We start from the raw sequence: 27,469 nt of genomic DNA on the forward strand, positions 1-27,469 counted from the left end.
AAGTGTTCCAAAGAACAATAAGAACTTTTTTCTACTTCATAACTTTAGTTATGAAGCTAACAGAACCTTGATATGAAAACTAGGCAGGGACAACATAAAAAAGAACATTTATGAGCCAATTTCACTTATGAACATAGATGCAAAAAGCTAAATAAAATGGCAAACTTAAGTCAGGGACACATAATAGACAATAATACATCGTAATTTAATTAGGTTTAATCCTAGGAGATCAAGGATGGTTTACAGTAAGAAGGCCTATTAATATATTTCACCACATGAATAGATTTAAAAAGAAGGTCATAGAGGGGAAAAAAAAAAAAAAACCACTCATCCATGACAAAAACACCCATTCATGATTAAAACAGAAACTTCAGCAACTAGGAACTCAGGGAATCTTCTTTACTTGATAACGGGTAACTATCAGAAAGCACTTAACCATAAAAATGTGAAATAATTTTCTTTCAAATCACGAACAAAACAAAGATGCCCAATTGTACTTAATATTGTACTACTAGAGGGCCTAGCCAATACCAAAATAATTGAAAATTATCAAGATTTCAGAGGAAAAGATAAATGGCAAAAATGCCTGTATATTCTTGCACAGATAGAGGTCAAGTGAAGTGGTTGAAGAGCTTAATACTTTCTGACAAGTCTAGAATTCCAGGATACCTAGATTTTTAGAAGCCCGGAAATTTCTTATGTTCATGTCTTTTGCTCTCTTTGCTGGAAAGGATGTGGAGAAAAGGGAACCCTCTTGCACTACTGGTGGGAATGTAAATTGATATAGCCACTGTGGGGAACAGTATGGAGGTTCCTTCAACAACTAAATAGAGAACTACCATATGACCCAGCAATCCCACTCCTGGGTATATACCCTGAGAAAACTATAATTCAAAAGGTCATATGTACCCCTATGCTCCCTGCAGCACTATTTACAATAGCCAGGACATAGAAACAAGCTAAATGTCCAATGACAGATGAATGGATAAAGAAGATGTGGTGTATATAAATATACACAACGGAGTATTTCTCATCCACTAAAAGAAACAAAGAAGTGTCATTTATAGAGATGTGGATGGACCTAGAGTCTGTCATACTAAGTGAAATAAGTCAGAAACACAAATACCATATTTTCATGAATACATGTGGAATCTAGAAAAATGGTACAGATAAACTTATTTCCAAGGCAGGGATAGAAACATGGATGTAGCGAATGGACATGTGGACACAGGGTGGGGGGTGGGGGAGGGGAGAGTGGGACAAATTGAGAGATTAGGATTGATGTATATACACTACCACGTGTAATTAGATAGCTAGGGGGAAGCTACTTTTATAAAGCACAGGGAGCTCAGCTTTGTGCTCTGTGATGGGTGGGATTGGGGTGGGGATGGGAGTGGAGAGAGTTCTAAGAGGGAGCGGATATATATATACACATAGATGATTCACCTCACCATACAGCAAAAACTAACGTAACACTGTAAAGCAATTATATTCCAATAAAATAGAAGAAAATAAATCCATAATTGTATTTTGTCTAAAAAGATGCTCTATCATTATCTGATTTTTTTTTTTTTTATACTCAGCAGTTTTATAACCTTAACTTTCTAGGTTGATCAAAGATTCAAATTTAGCTTGACCTCCTGTGTGGCAATTATACTGCCCACTCTGCATCCAAGCAGGAAGGCTGAGCACACCCCTGAAGACTGCTTTAGGACTTTCTGACTCCCCACTGCTCCGAGGAAGGTATGTAAACAGTACTGAACTTTGCCCCTGTGGAGGACACAGTACTTGTCTCTCCAGGAAATCTTTTTATTCTTATCATTTTCAGTGTCTTTTCACCAGCTGCTCTCAAATAATACTAATAACAAATCAGTATTTAAATTAAAATACTTTAATAAAATCTCATTCTCAGTATTTGGCAGGGGAGTTATATTAATTTTCTTTTCCCTTGATTCTTTAAACGTTCTGCTCTTGTGGTTTTTCTAAGTATTTTTGTACAATGAGTCACTCTGAGCAACTGACTGGGAATGTAGAAAAAAGGCTCCCTGCCCCCCTCTCCCACCATTTTGATTTACTGTGTGATTGACCCTGGGCCAGTCACTGAACCTAATCAAGGAACTCCATTCATTGCTAAACCAAGATAAAAAGCCTGGAGAGATGGGTTAAAATTAGATCCTGCCACCTAATGACTCAGTTTCTTAATAACTGACTCACAGAAATTAATTAGCTTTTTCCCATAACAATTTCATTTGGAAAAGGTCTTTATTATTTTTGCCTAGTCGTAGTCTTTTTATGTTTCTCTATCCAATTCTCTGTTCCTTCTCCATTTGTTTACTTAGTTTCAGTGAATAACCATGGCACTCCACAATAATTAGCCCCAAATTCAGGGATAATTTTGTGATCCCAAAGTCTCTGAGATACATTCTTATTTATGAAATGGTAATCATAGTACTCTATCGTTTCCCTCACAATTGCTACAACAGACAATGAATGTGGACAGTGCTTTGAAAAACTGTAAAGAACAATATATTTGCATTCATCTTAAATGAATAATTTTATTTACTGATGCAAGAATTTAGTCAGAATACCTGATTGGGTCTTAAGTGATACTAATCCATTGGACACTACTAAAAATTATATCTGAGTAATTTATTTATAAGTACAGAACAATAAATGCAGAACAAGGAAGACTTTAAAGTAACAAAACATAGTTTAAGAATGACACAGGTGCCTGCTTAAGAGCAGGAAATTAATACTTGAAGATCTTCCTTGTTCTAAGTTTAAATCTTTTGAATTCATAACCTATGGTAAAAGCTGAAAATACAAAACAAATGAAAGGAAAACTCAAGAGTTAACAAATTTTAAGGTAGGACCAAAAGAAATCTTGCAAATATGGTCTCTGGATCACATAGAAATTCAAAGAAAAAAAATGTGAAGACATAAGCTGCTTCATTTTCTTACCTTTGTTCTGTATTAAAGAGTGCAAAGATATGCTTGCTAGACATAAAGCTTTTTTCCACATCCCGAACTTTCAGGTTGTCCAAGGGAAGCATATACTTCTTTTCTTTTTCCTATAGAGAGAAAGAGAGAACTGGCTTTAATAAAAGATCTTGAAGCATGTCCACAGCCACATATCACCTGAGCTGGTCAGCATTTGATTACAATATTTTGATACCATCATACACTACTTTGACACCAGCTACCAAGGAACAAGGGCTTCCCAGGGGGCTAAGTGGTAAAGAAACCTCCAAGCAGGAGATGCAGGTTTGATCCCTAGGTCAGGAAGATCCCCTGGAGGAGGACATGGCAGCTCACTCCAGTTTTCTTCCCTGGGAAATCCCATGGACAGAGGAGCCTGGTGGGCTACAGTCCATGGGGTTGTAAAGAGTTGGACACGACTTTGCAACTAAGCCATCAAACCATCACCAAGCCACACCAAGGAAGAAAAATCATTGGAGACAGGAGATGCCAATGGTTCTCAATATATGGGTCAGAAGAATGACGGGAGGGAACGTGCAGAGGAAGAAAGGGCTCAGGGATGGAAAAAACATATGGTCTTCTATCCTTTCTTCCTCATGTGGGTCCCCTTAGATGTTTTAAAATGTTAGTTTGATATTAAAAATTTAGCCATCTGTTAATATTTAGCAAAAATGTTCTGGTCCTAATTCAATGAGAAATGCCAGATGGATTTCATTTCATATTTTATTTGCAGCCTAAGCAGTTTTGATAGCCAGAACCGGCAGGAGACTGGAAGCACAAGGACCCTAATATGAGATATTCCCTATAAACTATGATAAAGCACAGAAAATACTTCTTTCATTCAAGTCTAGAATAAAATGTGGGTCCAGGAAAAAAAAATGATGCCATTAAATTGTCAAACTCTTTGGGGAGAATAAACACCCATTAGAAGTGAATTGATATTAACTAGAACAAATTCTCTTCTAAAATTAACAACTCTTTAGGAAGAAAATGGACATTTGAGAGGGGAGGTCTGCAAATGGAACCAAACCAATCTTGGTTAAACATATTGGATGCCAAAGAATTATTAGAACATTTACCTTTATGGAGTGGCCCAGGGACAATATTATCGCATGCATAAATATCTAACAATCAGTATAATAGGAGACAGCCAAATATTCAAGTTTAGGAAACCTAGTCAATATTTGGGGCATTTTAACACAGCCCTTGTTAAACAGTAGTCCTCTGTATATCTCGGGTGACAGTCCTGAGAAATGCCAGGCCTAGATTTCAGAGGAGAAGAGCATAGAGATTTAGCCATGACTTAATACACAATATTAATGCTTATGAGAAATACATGCACCATACAGATATGTTTGACATAAACTTTATTGTTCTTTCAGCTCCTACAGTTCTTCCTTGAGAATTTGTCTATGCTCAGTAGTGTGGGGCAGAATTCTTCTATGTTCCCTAGCCAGCTTGCGGGGGCCATGCTGTCTGCAGACATCAGAAAATGTTATTGCAAGAACTATCACTGCCTTTGCTTCTTGAGAAACGCTGGGCTGGAAGAAGCACAAGCTGGAATCAAGATTGCCGGGAGCAATATTAATAACCTCAGATATGCAGATGACACCAGCCTTATGACAGAAAGTGAAGAGGAACTAAAAAAACCTCTTGATGAAAGTGAACGAGGAGAGTGAAAAAGTTGGCTTAAAGCTCAACACTCAGAACACGAAGATCATGGCATCTGGTCCCATCACTTCATCGGAAATAGATGGGCAAACAGTGGAAACAGTGTCAGACTTTATTTCTGGGGGCTCCAAAATCACTGCAGATGGTGACTGCAGCCATGAAATTAAAAGACGCTTACCCCTTGGAAGGAAAGTTATGACCAACCTAGATAGCATATTCAAAAGCAGAGACATTACTTTGCCAACAAAGGTCCTTCTAGTCAAGGCTATGGTTTTTCCAGTGGTCATGTATGGATGTGAGAGTTGGACTGTGAAGAAAGCTGAGCGCCAAAGAATTGATGCTTTTGAACTGTGGTGTTGGATAAGACTCTTGAGAGTCCCTTGGACTGCAAGGAGATCCAACCAGTCCATTCTAAAGGAGATCGGTCCTCGGTGTTCTTTGGAAGGAATGATGCTAAAGCTGAAACTCCAGTACTTTGGCCACGTCATGCGAAGAGTTGACTCATTGGAAAAGACTCTGATGCTGGGAGGGATTGGGGGCAGGAGGAGAAGGGGATGACAGAGGGTGAGATGGCTGGATGGCATCACCGATTCAATGGATATAAGTTTGAGTGAACTCCAGGAGTTGGTGATGGACAGGGAGTTGGTGATGGAGTTGGTGATGGACAGGGAGGGCTGGCGTGCTGTGATTCATGGGGTCGCAAAGAGTCGGACACGACCGAGCGACTGAACTAACTAACTAACTCCTAAATTAGTCAGGGGGAAATTTGGGCAGAACACATTAGAATAGTGAGGCAGAAAGGAACAGGTGACACAGGAAGCTAAAGGAAGCTGGTTGAAGGACAAAATGGCTGTCCTAGAAGGCAAGGTCTTCAAAGAAGATAACAAAACAGACCAAAAACAAATTGAATGGCAGTGAGAGAAGTGCAAGAATAAATATAAAAAAGCAAAGCACTGTAAGAAGATTCCAATATTTCTTTTACAGAAATTAACAATAGCAAATACAAGGATATTCTAAATAACAAAATGCATAATTTATGCAAATGAAGCATCAGAGTTGGGCCTAACTTTAGACTATTTTAGGACACAATTCTAAGAGTCAAGGTTGTAGCCTGAAGGAAAAGCTACCCAACACATAATCAAATGAAAACGCTTGAGAACCAGGGAACATTTTTGTACTGGATGCTTTTCAATGCCCTAAATTTAAGCAGTTGGATTTTTTTAATGCACATCCTATTTAACCTTTTGAAATGATGGATTTGCCTTCTAATGGGAAATCTGCATTTCATTGTAAAGATGGAACACAATGTCCTTGGCCTGTTTTCTATAGAAGTAGGCTCTCTTTTGTACTACATTCTTTAGCGTATAGTAGAGACCAAAACTCCAGCAAGTTTTCATCAGATATTAAACAATGGAGAAATACACATATGTGCAGACAGAGAAATATAAAAAAACGTAGTTTCATTTCCAAAGAACTAAATGTCATTTATCTAAGACTTTTGAGGACATATTGCTAAATTATTTCCTAATCAAGAGTTTTCCAGACTGACAAAAAAAGAAGAAAAAGAAGATTCAGACTAATTTGTTTAAAGTTGTTAGTCAGATGGAGAATTAAATGCGAGAACCATGAAGCTATATGTCATGGATATCTCTAAAATTTTCAGTCCTTCTGGGAAGGTATGATGTTGTACTAAAATAACATCTTAAATATGAAATAGTTGAAATAAACAAAAGAAACAGAGAAGGAGAAAGGGTAAACAAGTATAATTTCTAAAATATAGTGAATCTTAACTACCTTAATTGAGACATTTGTTACATATTCTTTGTTAACTCTATAAACTTTCTAATAATTCACTGTTAAATATGGTAGCCTCCAGCTAAGGTGACTACCATGTTCTTGAAATGTAGCTAGTCAAATTGGGATGTGCTTAAGTGTTAAATACATACCAGATTTCAAAGATTTATTATGAGAAAAAGAATGAAAACTATATCATTAATACTTCTATATCAATTATATGTTAAAATGACAATACTTTGAATATATTGAGGTAAAGTATTATTAAACATAATTTCATCTGTACTGTTTTGAATGCAGCTGTTGGACAATTTTAAATGACATATGCGGCTCACGTTAACTTTCTACTGACAGTGATGAGCCCATGTACCTATCATCACATTCCTTCCTCTCACCCATCCAGTTTTCCTCTTCTGACCTCCCCATTTCTGCCATCAGGTATATTTATCCTTCTTCCAGTCACCCAGTCTGGAACCTCACTATCACTTCTGACGTATTGTCTTCCATCGGCTTCTTTATTACATCAAGACTATACTGCACGGTGTTTGAAGCATTTGTCATAGCTCCCATTGTTTGACATTCCCACTACATTAATTCAGGTCCCTGGCATCTCACAAGCCTGCAATTATAAATGGCCTCCTATCTAGTCTTTTAGTCTTGTACTTCCTCTAACGTCACCAGAGAGGGCAATTTTCTTAAACTACTCTGTCAAATTCATTCAGTTCAGTACAGTCGCTCAGTCGTGTCCGACTCTTTGCGACCCCATGAATCGCAGCATGCCAGCCCTCCCTGTCCATCACCAACTCCTGGAGTTCACTCAGACTCACGTCCATTAAGTCAGTGATGCCATCCAGCCATCTCACCCTCTGTCATCCCCTTCTCTTCCTGTCCCCAAACCCTCCCAGCATCAGAGTCTTTTCCAATGAATCAACTCTTTGCATGAGGTGGCCAAAGTACTGGAGTTTCAGCTTTAGCATCATTCCTTCCAAAGAACACCGAGGGCTGATCTCCTTCAGAATGGACTGGTTGGATCTCTCTGCAGTCCAAGGGACTCTCAAGAGTCTTCTCCAACACCACAGTTCAAAAGCATCGATTCTTCGGTGCTCAGCCTTCTTCACAGTGCAACTCTCACATCCATACATGACCACAGGAAAAACCATAGCCTTGACTAGACGAACCTTTGTTGGCAAAGTGATGTCTCTGCTTTTGAATATGCTATCTAGGTTGGTCATAACTTTCCTTCCAAGGAGTAAGCGTCTTTTAATTTCATGGCTGCAATTACCATCTGCAGTGATTTTGGAGCCCCCAAAAATAAAGTCTGACACTGTTTCCACTGTTTCCCCATCTATTTCCCATGAAGTGATAGGACCAGATGCCATGACCTTCATTTTCTGAATGTTGAGCTTTAAGCCAACTATTTCACTCTCCTCTTTCACTCTTATCAAGAGGCTTTTTAGTTCCTCTTTACTTTCTGCCATGAGGCTGGTGTCATCTGCATATCTGAGGTTATTGATATTTCTCCCAGCAATCTTGATTCCAGCTTGTGCTTCTTCCAGCCCAGCATTTCTCATGACATACTCTGCATATAAGTTAAATAAGCAGGATGACAATATACAGCCTTGATGTACTCCTTTTCCTATTGGAACCAGTCTGCTGTTCCATGTCCAGTTCTAACTGTTGCTTCCTGACCTGCCAACAGGTTTCTCAAATTCATTATAGACCTTCAAAACATTCACAGTTCTCCATTATTTATGGAAGAAGTTCCATGAAACTTCTTAATGTGAAATTGAAAAACACCTACAAATTGGTCTGATCCTGACTTGTCAATATCTCCTTTACTCTTTAGTAGGAAGTCTCCATTTCAACCAAATACACATTTGCCAACAGTCCTTTCCCAGCTTGATATACTCTTTCAACTCCCTATATACCAGTGTACTATCTAGAGTGCAGTTCAAGTTCTATCGTCTGTGCAAAGAGTTTTTCCAGAGTTTTAATTCTATGTCTGTATTAGTATCCCCTCTCTCCTTTCAATTCACACAACAGGTATGGTTTATTTTATTCACTTTAAATTATAGGTACGCCTTGGAGATATTACAGGTTTAGTTCCAGACCTCCACAACAGAGCCAATATCATAATAAAGCAAGTCAAATGATATTTTTTTGGTTTCCCAGTACATATAAAAGTTATGTTTATACTAAATGGTAGTCTATTAAGTGTGGAATAGCATTATGTTTAAAAAAAAAAAAACAATCTACTTACCTTAATTGAAAAGTACTTTATTGCTTAAAAATGCTAATCACCATCTGACAACGCAAGGTTGTCAGATAAAATGAGGTATGTGTGTATATCTTATATGAGACATCTTCATCTTGCAAATGCATTAATTTAAAAATTTCTGTCAAGATTGTTCATTTGGAACTCAGAATGTTCAGTTAATTTTATTGTTCAAGTAGGTTACACTTGCAAAGAAAAGCAAAAAAAGTAGAGAATGTTTCTTTTTTTGGTAAATAAACAAGGAATAGAATTTGGTATTTTAAACATTTTATCTTTAATAGACATTTTGGAGGAAGCATTTGCAAAATTCTAGAGGAAGAGTTTTTAAATGTGGATCAAGAAAAAAATTTTCTGTGTAAGTTTCAAAAGCTTCAAAAGCTGATGCCACTCATTCAGCACCATTCTTTTCTTCATTTTAAAACATAATACCTTTTCTTTTCTCAATATAAGATGGTTATCAGTACTACTGGTTCAAGATTGAGAAAGATGTATGACAGAGCTGTCTCCTGTCACCCTGTTTGTTTAGAGTATATGCTGAGAACATTATGAGAAATGCCAGACTAGATGAGTTACAAGCTGGAATCAAGACAGGCAGGGAAACAACCTCAGATATGCAGATGATACCATTCTAATGGCAGAAAGCAAAGACGAACTAAAGAGCCTCTTATAAGGGTGAAGGAGGAGAGCAAAAGAGCCAGCTTAAAACTAAATATTAAAAAAACTAAGATTATAGCATCCAGGCCCATTATTTCATGGCAAATAGAAGGGGAAAAGGTGGAAGCAGTGACAGATTTCTTCTTCTTGGGCTTGAAGATCACTGCAGATGATGACTATAGCCATGAAATCAGCAGATGATCGCTTCTTAGCAGGAAAGCTATGACAAACCTAAGACAGTGTGTTGAAAAGCAGAGACATTACTCTGCTGACAAAGGTCCATATAATCAAGGCTATGGTCTTCCCAGTGGTCACATACAGTTGTGAGAGCTGGACTGTAAAGAAGGCAGAGGCCGAAGAATTGATGCCTTCAAACTGTGGTGCTGGAGAAGACTCCTGAAAGCCCTTAGACAGCCGGGAAATCAAATCAGTCAATCTTAAGGGAAATCAACCCTGAATACTCACTGGAAGGACTGATGCTGAAGCTGAAGCTCCAGTATTTCGGTCATCTGATGCAAACAGTCAACTCATTGGAAAAGTCCCTGATGTTGGGAAAGATTGAGGGCAGGAGAAGAGGGCATCAGAGAATGAGATGGTTGGATGGCATCACCGATGCAATGGACATGAATTTGGGCCAACTTTGGGAGATGGACTGGGACAGGGAGGCCGGGCATGCTGCAGTCCATGGGGTTGCAAAGAGTCGGACGTGACTGGGCAACTGAACAACAACAACCAGTACTATTTGTATGGAAGGCATCAAAGATGACAGGGATTCTTTTTTCAAAGAGAGAGGGAATATGAGAGAGTGTGTATGTGTGTGTTTTCCTTGCAATAACTTGCCAAATGTTAGAAGAAAGAGGAGAAATATTGACAGAATAGGCCGAAGAAAGGAGGCTTTAGTGTGTAAGAGTGTGGTCTGAGGTGGAAGTAATTAAACTATGAGTGACACAAGCAGAGGCTCAATACTGAGGGAGATGGGAATTAAGATATAGCCTCACAGTATATGTTCACTGACCTTGAAAGGAAACAAAAGGATCAATATGGGACAGATGTGGGGCCAGCAAGTGTCCACTGATAACCTCTAGCTTGCAGAGCACCATCAATATAACTTGGTTGCTGGAAGAAGCTATAGTGAGTATGAGGAAAGTGTTCAGTGTATGGAGGAATAACTCCTGAATGTGCAAAGGATTGGAAAGTCTTTATATACTTGGTGACTCATACATACAGAGTTTTAGAACTTGGGGAATATTCAAGTGGCCTTGGTTTGATAACTACACTGAATCATTTTACTTGTGCATCTTTCTCACTAATGATGGTTTAGTTGCTAAGTTGTGTCCAACTCTTGCGACCCCATGGACTGTAGCCCACCAGACCCCTCTGTCCATGCGATCCTCCAGGCAAGAATACTGGAATGGGCTGTCATTTCCTTCTCTAGGGGATCAAACCCGGGTCTCCTGCATGATAAGGCACCAAAATCTTCAAGGATAAGACTGCGAATCCCTCCTCCTTTCTATATATTACAATGCCTAGCACAGTGATCACTGAAATTTATGTAGTGTAAATTATAAACATTTGTTGAATTAATTTGAGAATGTCTAATAATTAAAGTCAAATGCTGAGTAAAATATTTGGATAGTTATATATATTTTGATAATCAAATTAAAATTCTATGGAAAAAAACCTGTATAAGATGCTTAACTGTCATTGCTTTTGATCATTAAAACTTTATAACATTTAGACTGACTACCATGTTTATTTTTACCTCTGCCTGTGTTTGTATTGCTTCTACTTGCTAGGAATGTCTCTTTTCTGCAAGAAGGCAAATACTAATGATCTTGAAATTTATGTGAAGTGCTACCCCCTCCATGAAGCCTACTCTGATGATAGCAAGTCATAGACCTCTATATAGTTTTCAAATTTTCTATAATTTTTGTCATAGGCTATATAGAATAACCCTGGAGAGGGGAATGGCAACCCACTCTAGTATTCTTGACTGGAGAATCCCATGGACAGAGGAGACTGGCGAGCTACAGTCCACGGTCACAAAGAGTCAAACAGGACTGAACGACTGAGCACACACACACATATAGAATAAAACTGCCTATTTATGTTCAGCTTGCCTCTTCAAGTAGATTGGAAGCTACTTGAGGGTAAGGACTGTGTTATAACTCATTTACATTTAACAGCTATTATACTGTTACATATATGGATATTGGTTAGCAAAATTTTGATTGTTGATGATACATTACAAATAAAATACCAACATGATGGAATTTTACTATTATGTTGTACCCGTACTATTTTTACCATTATGTCTACCTATGTGCGTGTGTGCGTGCACGCATTCAGTCATCTCCAGCTCTTTGCGACCCCAGGGACTAGAGCCCGCCAAGCTCCTCTGGCCAAGGAATTTTCTAGGTAAGAATAGTAGGGCAGGTTGCCATATCCTTCCCCAGGGGATCTTCCCAACCCAGGGATCAAACCTGTGTCTTCTGTGTCCCCTGCATTGGTGGGCAGATTCTTTACCACTGAGCCACCTGGGAAGCCCCATGTCTACCTATACTCTTATGTTAAAAATGATCCAAAAAGATGTGATATGAAAACTTATTTCTAAGTTCTCAAAAACTGATTTTGAATTAATTTACAGCATTTTGCTTAATATCATACAGTTTATTAGGTAAAGTTTTACTAACCTAGAACAATATACTTGATTTGATTACTAAAAAATCTTGTGGCCTAAACATATAAATATACTGTGACAATCCAGTACACTTCGAAACAATACAAAAACAAAATTCAGCAGCTATGCTGCTCTTAGAGGTACAAACTGATACAAAGTTTTAAAAAAATGACAGAACATAAAGGAGACTAGATTATAAAAGACTAGAGAAAAATATATTTAAAAGATAGTAATGGCACCAAGTATATCTTTGAAATAGGTAATAATGGTTCTAAATCTATTTTTTAAATATGTGAATTTTGTTATAATTCTTCACTGGATTGCTCTAACATTTTAAAACATCATGGCATACGACACAGCAATCCCACTGCTGGGCATACACACCAAGGAAACCAGAATTGAAAGAGACACGTGTACCCCAATGTACATCGCAGCACTGTTTATAATAGCCAGGACATGGAAGCAACCTAGATGTCCATCAGCAGATGAATGGATAAGAAAGCAGATGAATGGATAAGAATGGTACATATACACAATGGAGTATTACTCAGCCATTAAAAAGAATACATTTGAATCAGTTCTAATAAGGTGGATGAAACTGGAGCCTATTATACAGAGTGAAGTAAGCCAGAAAGAAAAACACCAATACAGTATACTAACGCATATATATGGAATTTAGAAAGATGGTAATGACAACCCTGTATGCAAGATAGCAAAAGAGACGCAGATGTATAGAACAGTCTTTTGGACTCTGTGGGAGAAGGAGGAGGGGGATGATTTGGGAGAATGGCATTAAAACATGTATAATATCATATACGAAACGAATCGCCAGTCCAGGTTCGATGCAGGATATAGGAAGCTGGTATATATATATATTGGGGATATATATATTGGGGCTGGTGCACTGGGATGACCCAGAGGGATGGTATGGGGAGGGAGGTAGGAGGGGGGTTCAGGATGGGGAACACGTGTATACCCGTGGTGGATGCATGTTGATGTATGGCAAAATCAATACAATATTGTAAAGTAAAAAAATAATAATAACAAAAAAATTAAAAAAACATAAATAAAAGAAAAATGTGAAAAAAAAATCATGGCAATTTCTCAGGCTAATAAATAATCTGATTAGAAAAAGATTCCACAATAGACTAGCGGAATATTTCATGCTGCGGAGGATAGCTGTGTCTCACTAGAGGAAAGATTCTTAGTTCTGACCGTTCCTCTTCTCATACTTTATATCATGTGCATTCTCTATAACACATTTTTCATATTGTATACTCCTAATTTATTAAATGCCTCTTGTCCTACTTGAAAATTGACATTTATTTGTTCTTTCTCAGTGTTGCACCATTCTGCTAGCAACATATGGAACATTCCTGTGACACAACTACACTGACAATGTGTGAAGGCCACAGAGGGGGTACTGTGGTGCCAGCTGAAGGAGGAGACAGAATGACGGGGCAACCAAGAACCTTGTCCGAAAACAGGGTGGTAGCCCACAGATCAGTACAAGTTGAAAAGATCCCTCATCCAGAGGTTCTAAATGTTTTTTTTTCAGAATCCTGAAAACTCATGAGATACTGTGGAACATTCAATTATTATAATTTGCTTGCTGCTCCAGAGACAATAATGTTGATCAATATTCTTTCCCCAACAAAGTTTTCTTTTATCCCTGGTACACTGTGGCCAGAATGTTTGCAAACAAGGAAACTGGAGACATTATCCTGGGTTTCTGGGTGGGGATCAGGGCCAAGAAAAATGTGATGTCCCCATGAGTAACTGACACAAGAGTTATGAAAGCATACGTATTCTTCATGCTTCCTACTCTCACCTCATCTCATTTTCCAAGATGACTTCAGAGTAAATTCAATCTCAACACACCCACTGCACCAACCACAGTACTCTTGCTTTTCAGGAAAGTCAATGCATTTTCGCTTTCCACATGGGACACATCCAGTCATACCCTCTTGTCTTCATCTAAACTCTTTCCTCCACTAAAAATACTGCTGCCTATTTGCCACTCTTGGTTCTCTTCCCTCAAAATTCCTGCAAAAGATTATCTGGCTCAATGTACATTTTTTCTTTTTCTTCAAGTATATAGATCTCATTTCTCTATCTTTCTATCTTTTCCTTTCCCATCCTATTTGTAGACTTATTTTCAAGTCAAGGATATTCTTTAAAAAATTCTGACATCAAAGCCCACTATATTAAGTAGATTAAAAAGTGTAGCTCTTTTCTCATAGGAGTGGGGCTATGAGAAAACCTGCCCATTAAGAATCATTGTCTCACCCTGACATTTCTGCTAAGAAAGGTAGTCGCAGTGACCAAGGACAAAGGTCCGTATAGTCAAAGCTATGGTCTTTCCAGTAGTCCTGTACAGATGTGAGAGTTGGACCATAAAGAAGACTGAGTACCAAAGGACTGATGCTTTCAAATTGTGGAGAAGATACTTGAGAGTCCCTTGGACAGCAAGAAGATCAAGCCAGTCACTCCTAAGGGAAATCAACCCTGAATACTCTTTGGAAGGACTGATGCTGAAGCCCTAATACTCTGCCCACCTGATACGAACAGCCTACTCACTAGAAAAGACCCTGATGCTGGAAAAGATTAAAGGCAGAAGGAAAAGAGGGCAACAGAGGATGAGATGGTTGGATAGCATCACCAATTCAATGGACATGAACTTGGGGAAACTTTGGGAGATGGTACGGGACAAGGAGACCTGGTGTGCTGCAGTCCATGGGGGTCACAAATTCAGAAACAACTTAGCAACTGAACAACAACAACAACACAGGCCTGGCTCTTTAGATCCTATTTTCAGAATCTGGTCCACCTGCCAGCCTTATTCTCCAGATGTCCCCACAGTGCCAGGGCTCTCCTCTCACTTCCAGCCAGAATTTGAGTCACCTCACTCCTTTAAGTCCCCTACACCAAGTAGTTCCATCCAGATCCCTGTGACTTCTAACTGGGCAAACTTATCTCTCAGAATCATGGATATAATCTAGCAAGTCCTTCTAGTTCAAACCACTCATGCCATGCCTGGCTTGCCTGATTGGGCACTTTGATGTGTCCACCAGAAACTCATGCAAGTATGCAGTGCTCCTGAAAGAGCAAAAGCCCCTGGTATGGCCAGGCACAGCATTCAGGCCTCCTCTACCATTGCTGGGATTCCTTACACCCAGATCTGACCCCTCGACAGAACTCATGTGCTTGGTTTGTACGACATGACTTTGTACTTTTTGTCTCATTGTCTAAGTGTCCAAATGTTCCACCTAAGTGTGTTCATGCTCTGCCTTTCCAACTGCAAGGTAAACTAAGGGAAAGAGCAAATCTATTACTATTATTACCTTTATTATTACTTTTGTTAATCATTTTATGCAGCTTGCTCCTCTTCTACTCTGCAACTATGTCCTGACTTCCTATCAAAGCATCAAGCCCTTGAAAGAAGCAACTGTTTCCTTTTTATTTTTGGTTGCATGATTGACATTCTACAAAGTGCTGAACGCACATATGCCTGAGTCCCCTCTTAGGCTGGCATGGTGTTCTGCTTATATTAAAGACTCAAGAGACGATGACTGACTTATAAAATAATCAACATATCAAAGAAAAAGGCTATAAAATATTGAGAATACCATACTACTAGTTCCACATGCTGTTGAAAACTAAAATCTGATGTTTATTGCTATTAAAAAGTTATAACTACAGAGATGTACAAAGTATGAAACTCATAAACTACCCATATTTTTAGTTGGGCTTTAATATCCTTCTTTAATCTAAATTAAATTTTGAGTAGTAAACAGAATTTGTGAGCCAGCATGCTGCTAGTAAATATTACTTCTTTAGATTTTTCTCTTGGGCACTGAAAAAACTGTCCATGTATACCTTTGATGAGCTTCCTTGGAGGCCCCCAACACTCCACAGTTTATATGTATCAGCTTCATGGCTGCCCCTCTGCATGTACTCAGATCCTTAAATGGGACTACACACTGGAATATCTCTATTGGGTAATGGGAAATATAGTATATTTGCCATTACCCAATTGGACTCTGCTCTTTTCCTAGTTCCTTCTCTTTCTTTAGAGTCCAATTAAGTCTTCACCTCCTCCAGGAAGCCTGTCTGGCCATAAAAGCCCACTGGAGGGCTCCCTCCTCCATTCTCATGGCATTCTTGGGCAATACCACTTTTTTATTTGTTTTTTGCACTTGGTGTGTATATATATATGTGTATATATATATATATAGCTCTATAATTTCAAGTACATCTAGTACCCTTAAAATGTTGACTCCTTTTACCCCTGACTAAAAAAGTACTTTCACAATTTGAAAGTGAGAACATTAATGATTTTATTATTAAATGTTTATATTTAATTAATCCTTATATTTAAAGCAATATTCATGAGTATTTGTACATACCAGATTGACAATGTAAAAGACAGATTATAATAAATGCTCTAAAGAATAAATTTCATGGACTTACGGTTAAGCATAGCAGATTGATTGCATGCATATACAGCCTCTCCCTTCTCTGAACCTTCTATGATACCAGTAAAAGAATAAAAAAATAATAATCCACAAGGACCAAAAAAATAGAAGGGGAAAAAACAGTGGACAAGAGATTTCCCAAAGGCTTTGTAAGAGAGAAAGCAGACAGAGGAGTATTCATTAACTTTCAGGCTTCCCTGGTAGCTCAGCTAATGAAGAATCTGCCTGCAGTGCGGGATACCCAGGTTTGATCCCTGGTTTGGGAAGATCCCCTGGAGAAGGAAACTGCTACCCACTCCAGTATTCTGGCCTGGAGAATTTCAGGGACTGTATAGCCCATGGGGTCACAAAGAGTTGGACAGGACTGAGTGACTTTCACTTTCACAGAAAGGAGTTATCTCATCCTAACACCTAGACAGGGAGAGAAGGAGAAGCCAACCCATTTGGGTCCTGTCTTGCCCTTGGAGGCACTGGTACCCAACATGAGGGGATACAGTTATGGAGCTGACGAGGACAGGATCAGATAAAGCCCTATCCAGAACAACTGATGACATGGGGCCCCTCCCTCCCAGTAATGGCAGCCCATTCCTAAACCCCAGCAGGAGACCAGAGGCTTTTCCCTACAGAAAAAAATAATACAAAAGAAGTTCTGGATCCAGGGGACAGCAAATATGGGATAAAAACAAGAGAACTTAGTGAAAATCTTTATACTGAAATATTATCCCTCAGTCCCCTTTCCTGCCTTCTCCCAGAATGCCAGCAACCAGATGGATGCCTATGCCTCTGTCAGGCAGGATATTGACTGTTCTTCTCTGGGAAGCTAAATAAGATTCAGAGAAAATGCTTTGCATTCTAACATTTCAAGGAAAAAGCCAGCTTGCTACTTGATCATCTTATAGGGAGATCCATATTCCGCAAGCCTCACTCACACATAGAATTTCCAAGTAACTGAATGGTACAAAAGCATCAGGGATATATATATCACAGCTATTAACTGAAGTGGATTCTGAGGATGGATTATCTCGATACCCACTCCAATTCCCTTGTAACATTTGAGTTCAATTCAAAATTCTCCTTCCCTTCCCAACCTTGCTATTACAGCGGGGGCTCCAGATAAGACAGTGTCAACCCATCTGATGCGCTCATGCCAGACTTTGATTCAGAAGTGAGTCACATAGGAAAGAGGCAGAGACTGTGGCACGGGTTTTGTTGGCCTGGATCATGGCAGAAGTGGCATTGCTCTGGATCCAGAGGCTGTATAATACAGGGTAGCTTCCTGACTGTGAGGCCTCCACACTGGTCGGGGCAACAGGTCCCTGGCAACCTCAGTTCTGAAATTTAATTTGGAGAACCATTCCTGGAAACTCAGACTATTTCTGGAATTTTTCCCCACCAAAGGTTCTTTGAGCAGTATATCCCATTTAATTAATGTTTTTCTGCTTAAAGTAGCTAGAGTAGATTCTGTTGTTGATAATTAAGAACTCTGAAAATACAGTAGCAATATCTAGTCATCATGTCTTATTATGTCTTAGCAAAAATGAATACCCAGTAAAGCAGAACAATAGCATTTCTCATTTTAATAGTCATTAAAAAAAGAAAAACTACACGAACTGATTATTAGCATGAATATATATGAGTGTGAGCATGAGTGTGAGTGTGAGTATATGTGTGTGTGAGAAAGGGGAGGGCTATGAAGATATGAATTTCTAGGACTTTTCACTCAAGGAAAGAGTCTTTAACCATATATATATCTCATATATATATGATATATTTATCTCATATATATATGATATACTTATCTCATATATATATGATATATATATTTCTTATATATATAAGAAATAACATGTATGAGACATTTTAAATTGAAAATTCAAAGGGTAGGTGAGAGCATTTGAGCACCTCCGTAAGAAATAAAATAAGGCAACCAATGTGAGTAAAACAGAAAGAAAAATTCCTGGCTGTGTGAATGCTCATAAACTACTACAACTACCTCTATAATTAACTGCAGTGAACTACATGGGTTCAATTTTCTCTACTAGTAAGCTAAGTACAGGGACTTTGTATTTTATATCTTTTAAGTTACTAGGAAGGAAAAAATGTACTAGCAAGGCAAAACATATTGCAAGCACTTTAAAATTAGCATATTTCAAATGCTTAATGGTCTCATTTCCTCACTTCTTTCTTTGTGCCAAGGTAACACAATTTATTTTTTTTTTTAAAGAGAAAGTTGCAAGTTTGGAGTAGTGACTAGTTTACATTAAAAAGGTACGTGATATGATATGAATTCCTGGTAGTAATATCCCTCAATTTTGACTTATGTGGCTGCACATTAAGTTACAAAGTGAATTTAAGAAACCCCACAAACTATGAAATTATGCTTACTTTGTAATGCTTTCAAGTGCATATTAATCACATAGAACTCTACATGCATAACCCTTGGAGTATAACTGTATTAAATAAAAGTGTTATTTTGGCTAAGTATACCATACATGTGTAAAAGTTCAACTCAATAAAAGTACCTTGTTTACAAATGCCGCATAATTTTTACTTATCTGAGAAAAATGGAGGTCAAGAAGGCATATACAAATAAAATCCTCTGACAATTCCCAGAACTCAATGGTTTAAACTTTACTCCCAACATTTGTCACTAAGCAACAAACAAAAATCAAAGCTTAATTTTGCCCTCTCTCCCCTATCATCTAAGCAAAGACACATTCAAATACAGGCAACACCAAGAAAAAAGCAAGAAGACTAAGCAGTCAACTGATTAGTGAGCTTTTCTGAAGTCCTTTGCATTAAATCCCTCCACTGCTTTCCACTGATATTAACAGGATTCAGTGAGGTTCCTTGTGAGGGTAATGAAGGAGAGCAGACTGGAGTACCCTGTCCTCTGTACTTTAGTGAGAGTCCTTCTCCCTGTGTCCTAGGGAGTGTTGATTCAAGATGGGAACAGGGAAAGAGGGGCCCCTTCCACACGTCTTCTGAGATGCAGCCTTGGACTTGGACAAGATGACACTTGGCTGCATTGCTCTGAGCACAGCTGGTGGTCTGTATACTGCTATTAGCTCAAATGCATGTCTATCCAGAAACAGGCTTTTGACAAGGGAAAGAGAACTGGAATAGTTCTTATCCATTAATCCTAATCATGACTCCTAGTCTGGTCTCTGCGGGAAGGGTGATGAAGAGAAAAGTAGTTAGCACGGAGAAGGAGAAAGGAGCAGGAGGAGGAAAGACAGAGAGATTTAAATGACTTTTAGAAGAAACCAAAAGAGTACTCTCTGCTTTTGCTGCATGCACAGAAGGCTCTACCCCCAGACTCTGAGAAACAACGACCAGTACGTCAAGGGAAAAGACATACACAGTTTGGAATTAAGACACAGGGGTTTACATATGAGCTCTAGCACTACCCATGTGAACCTAGGCAAATAACCAGATTTCTGCAGGCTTATTTTATCTCCGTATGTTGATGATAATTCATGCTTCACAGTGGGTATGATGATTAAATGAGATCTTGTAGAAGTCTGTGCATTCAGAGATTGCTAATATTTGTTTACCTTTCCTTGGGGATCATCTTATTAGCCATCATCTTCCCACCAATAAACATAGTAATGTGGGCATCAACATATTTACTACAGTAAGCATTGACACTTGTAAGCTATAGAACTGTGAGGGAAATGAGTTAATTACATGCTCAGGAGCTAAACACACATTAAACAATGTGTTTATCACATGAATAATATCGAGCTGGGAGAATGTCAAACAGAGAAACAATATCAACAACTCTGTTGATTTTAAACTCTGTTGAATTTAAACTCTGCTTTCTTACTCAATGAAGGCTTATAAGAAATCCAGAACTATCTAACTATGTCCATATCCCGAGAGAGGAAACGTGACTACAGGCTAAGGGTGATACTAACTCCTCTCCCTCACTCCCACAATGGATTAGACTGAATAGATCAAGGAAATGACTTGGAGGGAGTACAAGTTCTGAAAGAAATACAAAAATGAAATTCCATAATTAAAGAATCATCTATCTGTAATACAAATAAACTCTCATACTTTAAAAAATGTAAGCAAGAGTAGCAAAACAAGCTAGGAAACTAAAAAGTAGGAAAGGTTTGTTTTCTTTCCCCAAACATCTTCTATTTAGGTAGTTTCTCTATGGGTTCCACACCAAGATGGCCTGGGTTGACTGCTTTATTGCTGCTTAGTTTGTAAATTCCCCCCTCTGCTACATCCCCAAGAAAGCTCTCCCTCCCATTTGTCCTGTATATTACCAACTAGATTTTAAAAACCAAGAGTGGGGGCTCTGTTTACCACTAGATTGCTGATACAAGTAGATGTTAATACTTAACACATGGTGATTTATGATGATATCAAACTCACCTCTACTATGTCTTGTTATGCTAGACTTTGTTTCATGCATGATTACATTCATAATAAATGTCAGCTAGAAAATCAATTATTATTAATTCTTCCCAGATAATATATTTGTATGTTTATTTATTTTAAATATTTATTTATTTGGCTGTGTGAGGTCTTAGTTGTGGCACTTGGGGCATTAACTCTCTAGTTGTGGCATGGGGCTTAGTTGCTGCAAAGGATCAAACCCATGTTCCCTGCATTGCAAAGCAAATTCTTTAGCACTGGACCACCAGGAAAGCTCCCTTTGCATTTTTTAATAGAAAACATAAGGGAACTTTGATATCCAAACAGTCAGGGTGAAGAATACTGGATTAAACTGGGTACTTCAATTCTTCTACCTGAAAGGACTGAGTCATTCAAGTGCTTTAGTTACTTGGTAGGCCTGAGGTCCTTGAGCTGCCTTTAAATCATTCTAGTAGGGAGCTGCCTAGTCCAGGGCTGGACCAGAAAACTCTGGCTGCATGTATACCTGTGATGGATTCATTTTGATATTTGGCAAAACTAATACAATTATGTAAAGTTTAAAAATAAAATAAAATTTAAAAAAATAAAATAAAATAAATTACCTTAAGGCATGGGAAAAAAAAAATAAAGCAGTATATTTAGGGTAATTTTCTCCAATTAGTCTCCTGACCCCCAGTCTGTGAGGTCTTGTGAGAATTAAAAATAACATGTGGTGCTGGTATTTAATAAAAAACGAAGATCATGGCATCCGGTCCCATCACATCATGGCAAATTGATGGGAAACAATGGAAACAGTGACAGACTTTATTTTCTTGGGCACCAAAATTACTGTGGATGGTGACCACAGCCATGAAAGTAAAGACACTTGCTCCTTGGAAGAAAAGCTATAACAAACCTAGACATTGTATTAAAAAGCAGATATTACTTTGCCTACAAAGGTATGTATAGTCAAGCTATAATTTTTCCAGTAGTCATGTATGGATGTGAGAGCTGGACAATAAGAAAGGCTGAACACTGAAGAATTAATGCCTTCAAACTGTGGCATTGGAGAAGACTCTTGAGAGTCCCTTGGACTGCAAGGAGATCAAACCCGTTAATCCGAAAGGAAATCAACCCTGAATATTCATTGGAAGGACTGATGGTGAAGCTGAAGCTTCAATACTTTGGCCACCTGATGGGAAGAGCTGACTAAATGGAAAAGACCCTGATGCTGGGGAAGATCAAAGGCAGGAGGAGAAGGGGATGACAGAGGATGAGATGGTTGGATGGCATCACTGGCTCAATGGACACGAGTTTGAGCAAATTCTGGGAGATGGTGAAAGACAGAGAAGTCTGGTGTGCTGCAGTCCATGGGGTTGCAAAGAGTTGGGCATGCCTAAGCTACTGAACAACAACAACAAATTTAATAAAATTAGTAAAACTTTTCTGAATTGTCACTTTATAAGTGAACACTGGCACTCACTTTTAGTGCCTGTGCACTAAAGTGTGCACTAATAGTACTTTATGGAATACTAATAAAAAAAAGAGCAGAGACACATGTCAACATATCAATTAGGTACATTCCTTCAATGGCATCACAGTGCCCTGGGTGGATGGAGGCTTCATTTCAGTAGGATAAAACTTGCAGGAGGATGGTGGTGGGGTCAGATAGCACAGGGTATACTGATCTCAAAATACCCTATGCCTGGCAGTCAGAGCACATTCCTGTTGACTAGCTAATGAGGTTTCCCAAAAGGTCATCATATCTCATGTAAATGTTATTTATCAATCAGAGTTTCTCGGTAATAGAGTTCTGTTTGAACTTGATTGGCTTTGTTTTTTTAAAGTAGAATGATAAGCATAAGCTATTTATATATTTGTAGATATTTAAAATAAAACAATTTTGTACTCATACATAAGTAATATGATGAAAAAAATGTTTGTCTATGTTCATAACTGATGAGGTTTTTTTTCTTTAAAGGGTGTTTGCATGTTACCCAAGTATGAGAAACACTGGGTTAGGTAAAGCATGTTTGGAATTCTCTTAAAAGGGGTAACATGTTCAAAATAGGTACAAACAAATGACCTTGACTTACAAATATCTTGGAGCATAGCTTAGGGATTGCTTTAATTTCTACTTGCCCTCAGCAGGACTGGGAGAAAAAACACAATTCTGGCTCTCAGAACCTGGGAGGCCCAGCCTTGACTGGAACATATATTGAGTGTCCTTGTGGGGACTGTTTTTCTGCTCTGTGTTTCAGTTTCACTATAAGTAAAGCAAGAATAATAATACACAAACGCAATCCTTAAATTAAAAAATGAAAATAAATAAATGTAACTTTATGGGAACAAAGGGGCAATAGATGAAAAAAGCATTTTCATTTTTTGAGAAAAAGAAGGTACTATTTAAAAGAGTAACTCTTGAAAATATCTCAACAATATGTGTCTAATTCATGCTGACATGTGTAATTGAACCTATGTTTAATGTTTGCTGCAAATTATCTGCTTCCTTTAAGAAGCTGGGTTGGTAAAAATGCTGAGCGGTATGGTTCAAAAATAGAGCAGTGGAAGAATTAGGGCTACCTGGGAAAAGACACAGTAAGGCTGGGCCCTTAACAAAAGAAGAACGGGTGAATCAAAGAAACAGGAAGGGAAAACACAGTAGAAAAAAGTGCTGCTAAGGATAAGAAAAGACCTCATCAAGAAGTTGGTAGAAAGTAATAGAAGGAACTGGAGGTTATAGAAATTTCCACATCTAGAACTCATCACACAGACAAAGGTTAACACAGACAGGACCAGACCAACAAAGACTCAGAACAACCCAAAGAGAGATAAACAACATAAATAGAATATTGAGTTTTATCCCGCTTTAGATGACAGAGTGTATACTCTCCTTTTCCCTGCCCCATCTCCCCTCCCCCCTCCTCCTTTTCTTACTCATGCTAAACTTAAACACTGAGTTATTTCTAATTAGATTTAATGGTTACTCACAATTACTCTTTCATTATTCAAAATAATTAAATTTCAATATATAAAAAGATCTCAGATCCCTTCTTACTTTAACTGTGTTAACAAATAGTATCACACACTTAAAATAAGAGTGGTGAGAACTATACTGCTTTCCTATAATTTAAGCAGCAAGATCCACCCTCCTCAAAAAAAAAGAAAAAAAAACCCAAAAACCTCAGTTCTTTTTTTTGTTTGTTTGTTTGTTTTTGTTTTTTTTTGAAAAACCTCAGTTCTTAAGCATAACAAAAATGCTGTGCTTCCCTGGTGGCTCAGCATAAAGAATCTGCCTACAGTGCAGGAGATACATGGGTTTAATCCCTGGGTCAGGAAGATCCCCTGAAGAAGGGCATGGCAGCCCACTCCAGTATTCTTGCCTGGAGAATCCCATGGACAGAGGAGCCTGGTGGGCTATAATCCATGGGATCACAAAGAGTTGGACACTATGAAGAAACTGAGCATGCACAGCACACACAACAGAAATGTTGCCAAGTTACTTAATAACTCTAATTTTTATAGGTTCATCAGGGAAGCCTTCCTTGACATGGGAAGTGACACATACAGTTTAAAAGATCATTTGACCACTTTTTGTGGAGTGTGAATCAGGGAGGGCCAAGAGTAGGAATAGGAAACCAAGCAGGAGATGAAATGCAGTAGTGCAGGAAAGAAACAGGGGTCTTTCCAACTAGGATAGCAGTTGAAAAGGAAGTGACTGGGTTTGGGGAAAGGTTGTGGAGAAGAGCAGTTGTTGGCAAACCACAGCCCAGAGGGCTAAATCTGGCCTTAGCTTATTTTCATATGGCCCTAATAGTCAAGAATGATTTTTACCATATTGAATGGTTAAAAAAAAAAAGAGAAAACCATTTTCATAAATGGTTATTTTAAAAATGTGACAGAAACCACATGTGGCCTACAAAGCCTACAATATTTACTATCTGTCTCTTACAGAAAAGGTCTGACAAACCTTGGAATAGAGTCAGCAAATCATGAACTCAAATCCGGTGGCGGGAGGAATGAAGGATAGATGGGAATGAAGGAAAGTGCCCCTGCTTTTAAATTGAGCAAGCAGGTGATGAACACACCCTCTCCACTGCAGCCAATCAGTCCTCTTGCTGCCTCCATTTTATCCTTTACATGTTTTTGTTGTTGGACTTCTTTCACTGTCATATTTATTTACTTATATGTCTGCCTCCCCTCCCTGGCAGTGACTTATTTAAGTAACTCTATTTTCTCTCAGTATTTACCGCACCCAGCTCTGTATAAGACCCATGCGCCATAACTACTGAAGATAATTGAACTGCTTTATTAAATTCATTTTTAGTAGTGCTAGTAATAACATCGATGTCTTAAGGAATAAAAAAACCTCAATTGATTTTCTTAGTGTATAAGAGTTTATATAGCATTTTTGCAACCTCTCTGTTCCTTATTATAACTTTATACATTGATATTACAATAGGCCTCAATGAAGAGTTCTCCCTACCCCATAAAACATTATATTTTATGTTTATTTACTTATATTTAAAATTCTAAGATATAAGCATCCTTTAATGTGAACTAAAAGCTATCACTTTGAAAGGAATGACTAGAAAAAGAAAAACAGGATGAAAAAAAAATTGCATGATGGAGTATTATGAAATAATAAATAATAAAAAGCAAGAAAGAAATTCCAGGTATTAGAATGACAATCAGGGCATCTGGATTAGGTGTAAGTAGAGTGGTAAGAAAAATAAAGGAATCAAAGGTGGACTTGTATGTTTGCCTGTTACTAAAACAAAGAAGACTATGGGACATGGAGGTTGAATTCTGTCTTGGAAAGTTAAATTTAAAATGCTAATTAGGCATTCAAATATATATATATATATATTTTCAAAAGGTAGGTAGATATTTTAATCTGGAGTTCTTACATGTGTCAAGATAATAGGATATTGACAACCATGAGAAGAGCTGTTTTGGGGGAGGATGGGAACAGAACCTGCCTTAACTGTGTTGAAGCAAGTTAAAGAGAGAATGAAGAAATAGAGGAAATATTATAGACATTTTATAGAAATATTATAAACATTACAGTCCATGAGAGATATTCCCATGGACATTTAACCTTCAAGTTGTTATAAAAAATAAGAAATGGCACATAAGAAAATACCATTCACTTGAAGGAACATTCTAACTTTATTAAAGCATTCTATTAGTACATATATTTTTTTCCTACTTTTCAAATATCATGTGTCCTACATGATAGTGGATTTGAAGTCATTAAACAAAGTGTCCTTTCTTGGAAACAAGAGAGCACTAGAAGGTGGGAGATTCCCTACAATGTGGTCAATTCCCTGAAACACTATGCAAACTTTTGTAAATGCACATATATTGTGGGGAGGAAGTGGGGGGAACATAGCTTTAGTCAAATTCTCAAAAATCAACTGGGGTAGACAGTAATACCATGAACTCCTGCTGTGGTGAGGAAAAGAGGTCTATAATTCAATGGAATTCCATAGGTGTGTTATCACATGCACAATCTTGTCCAATGGATAAAAGGCAATTTTTTTAGCTTGGACGCCAAGCAAGAGCATTCAAGCCAAAAAGCAAAAACTCCAGCTCATTCTCACAGTGGGCAGAGCTTAGCAGACATGCTGTTCTCAGAATGGAGGCCAAGCATGAAACATCACAACATGGCAAGAGCCATCACCAGGGTGACCGGTTAAACAGGTTCATAGCTTCGACTACACCAGACAAGGAAGTAAAGAATGAAACAAAATTCTAGAAATACTTGAGATGGAGCTTTAAACATGTACAAAAGCAAGAGATGAGCGTTTTCTGTACATAGGTAGTGAACTTATACAAGTATGTGATGTCCTAGCACAGATCAGCACAGGATGAGAACACTGGCACATACAGAGAAGAATCAGCACAACTTGGACAATGAAAGCAGCATTCTCCTAACCAGTTACTTAATGAGGAGATGCTGGAAGTTTACATGAGAACCCCAATCTGTGTGTGTGAGTGTGTCTATTTTATTATACTCTACTTTGTGGTAACACATATATATAGATATCTATCTATATGTTTGTAATAAAAAGGATATAGTTCTTATTTTGTACCATGAACTCAATCATTCTTCACATGGTTTTTAATTAAACATCTGAGTTTTAAAATTCTAAAAGTTATTGCTAGAATTAGATCTTAAAAATAGGGTGGGCCTAATCTGATTGCTATTGACAACATTTTGTATGTAGAGTGAAAGAAAGACTTAACAATTATACCTTACAGAAACCTGCCTTAGTCAGGCATATTTCTGCCTGAGTGTGCTATTCATTACAAATAAGTGCTACTGATGCACGCACGCATGCACACACACATATACAGTATTCATTGGCCTTTTAATTGTCATTTGATCTTACTGATTTTATCAGATTTAATTGTTCAGAACATGTATTTCAATTACCTGTTTCACCTCTGTCATTCCTACTAGATAATAAGTCCTTGTGGAGTAGAGAACTGTTTCTACTTATAACTTTGTCCATAATAGGTCTCAATAATTGTTAGTTAGATGAATGGGAATTAAGCATA

The 27,469-nt window shown here is 38.0% G+C and overlaps 1 protein-coding gene across 19 annotated transcripts in view; it reads right to left on the reverse strand.

Annotated features, from left to right (window-relative positions):
• DNM3 (dynamin 3) overlaps positions 1-27,469 on the reverse strand; it is a 658,236-nt gene that overhangs the window by 187,870 nt on the left and 442,897 nt on the right. For all 19 annotated transcript variants that reach the window (XR_015143475.1, XR_015143474.1, XR_015143472.1 and 16 more), the window contains one exon: positions 2,962-3,071. Coding sequence is in view for 14 of the 19 variants with exons in the window: in XM_086344642.1 (XP_086200768.1) it covers positions 2,962-3,071 (110 nt within the window). In the remaining 5 variants the exon portion in view is untranslated. The remainder of the gene's footprint in view (positions 1-2,961; positions 3,072-27,469) is intronic.

Source organism: Bos grunniens, chromosome 16 (assembly GCF_055505025.1).
Source record: "Bos grunniens cultivar Pamir isolate PY7600 chromosome 16, Bosgru_T2T1.0, whole genome shotgun sequence".
Lineage (NCBI taxonomy): Eukaryota > Metazoa > Chordata > Mammalia > Artiodactyla > Bovidae > Bos > Bos grunniens.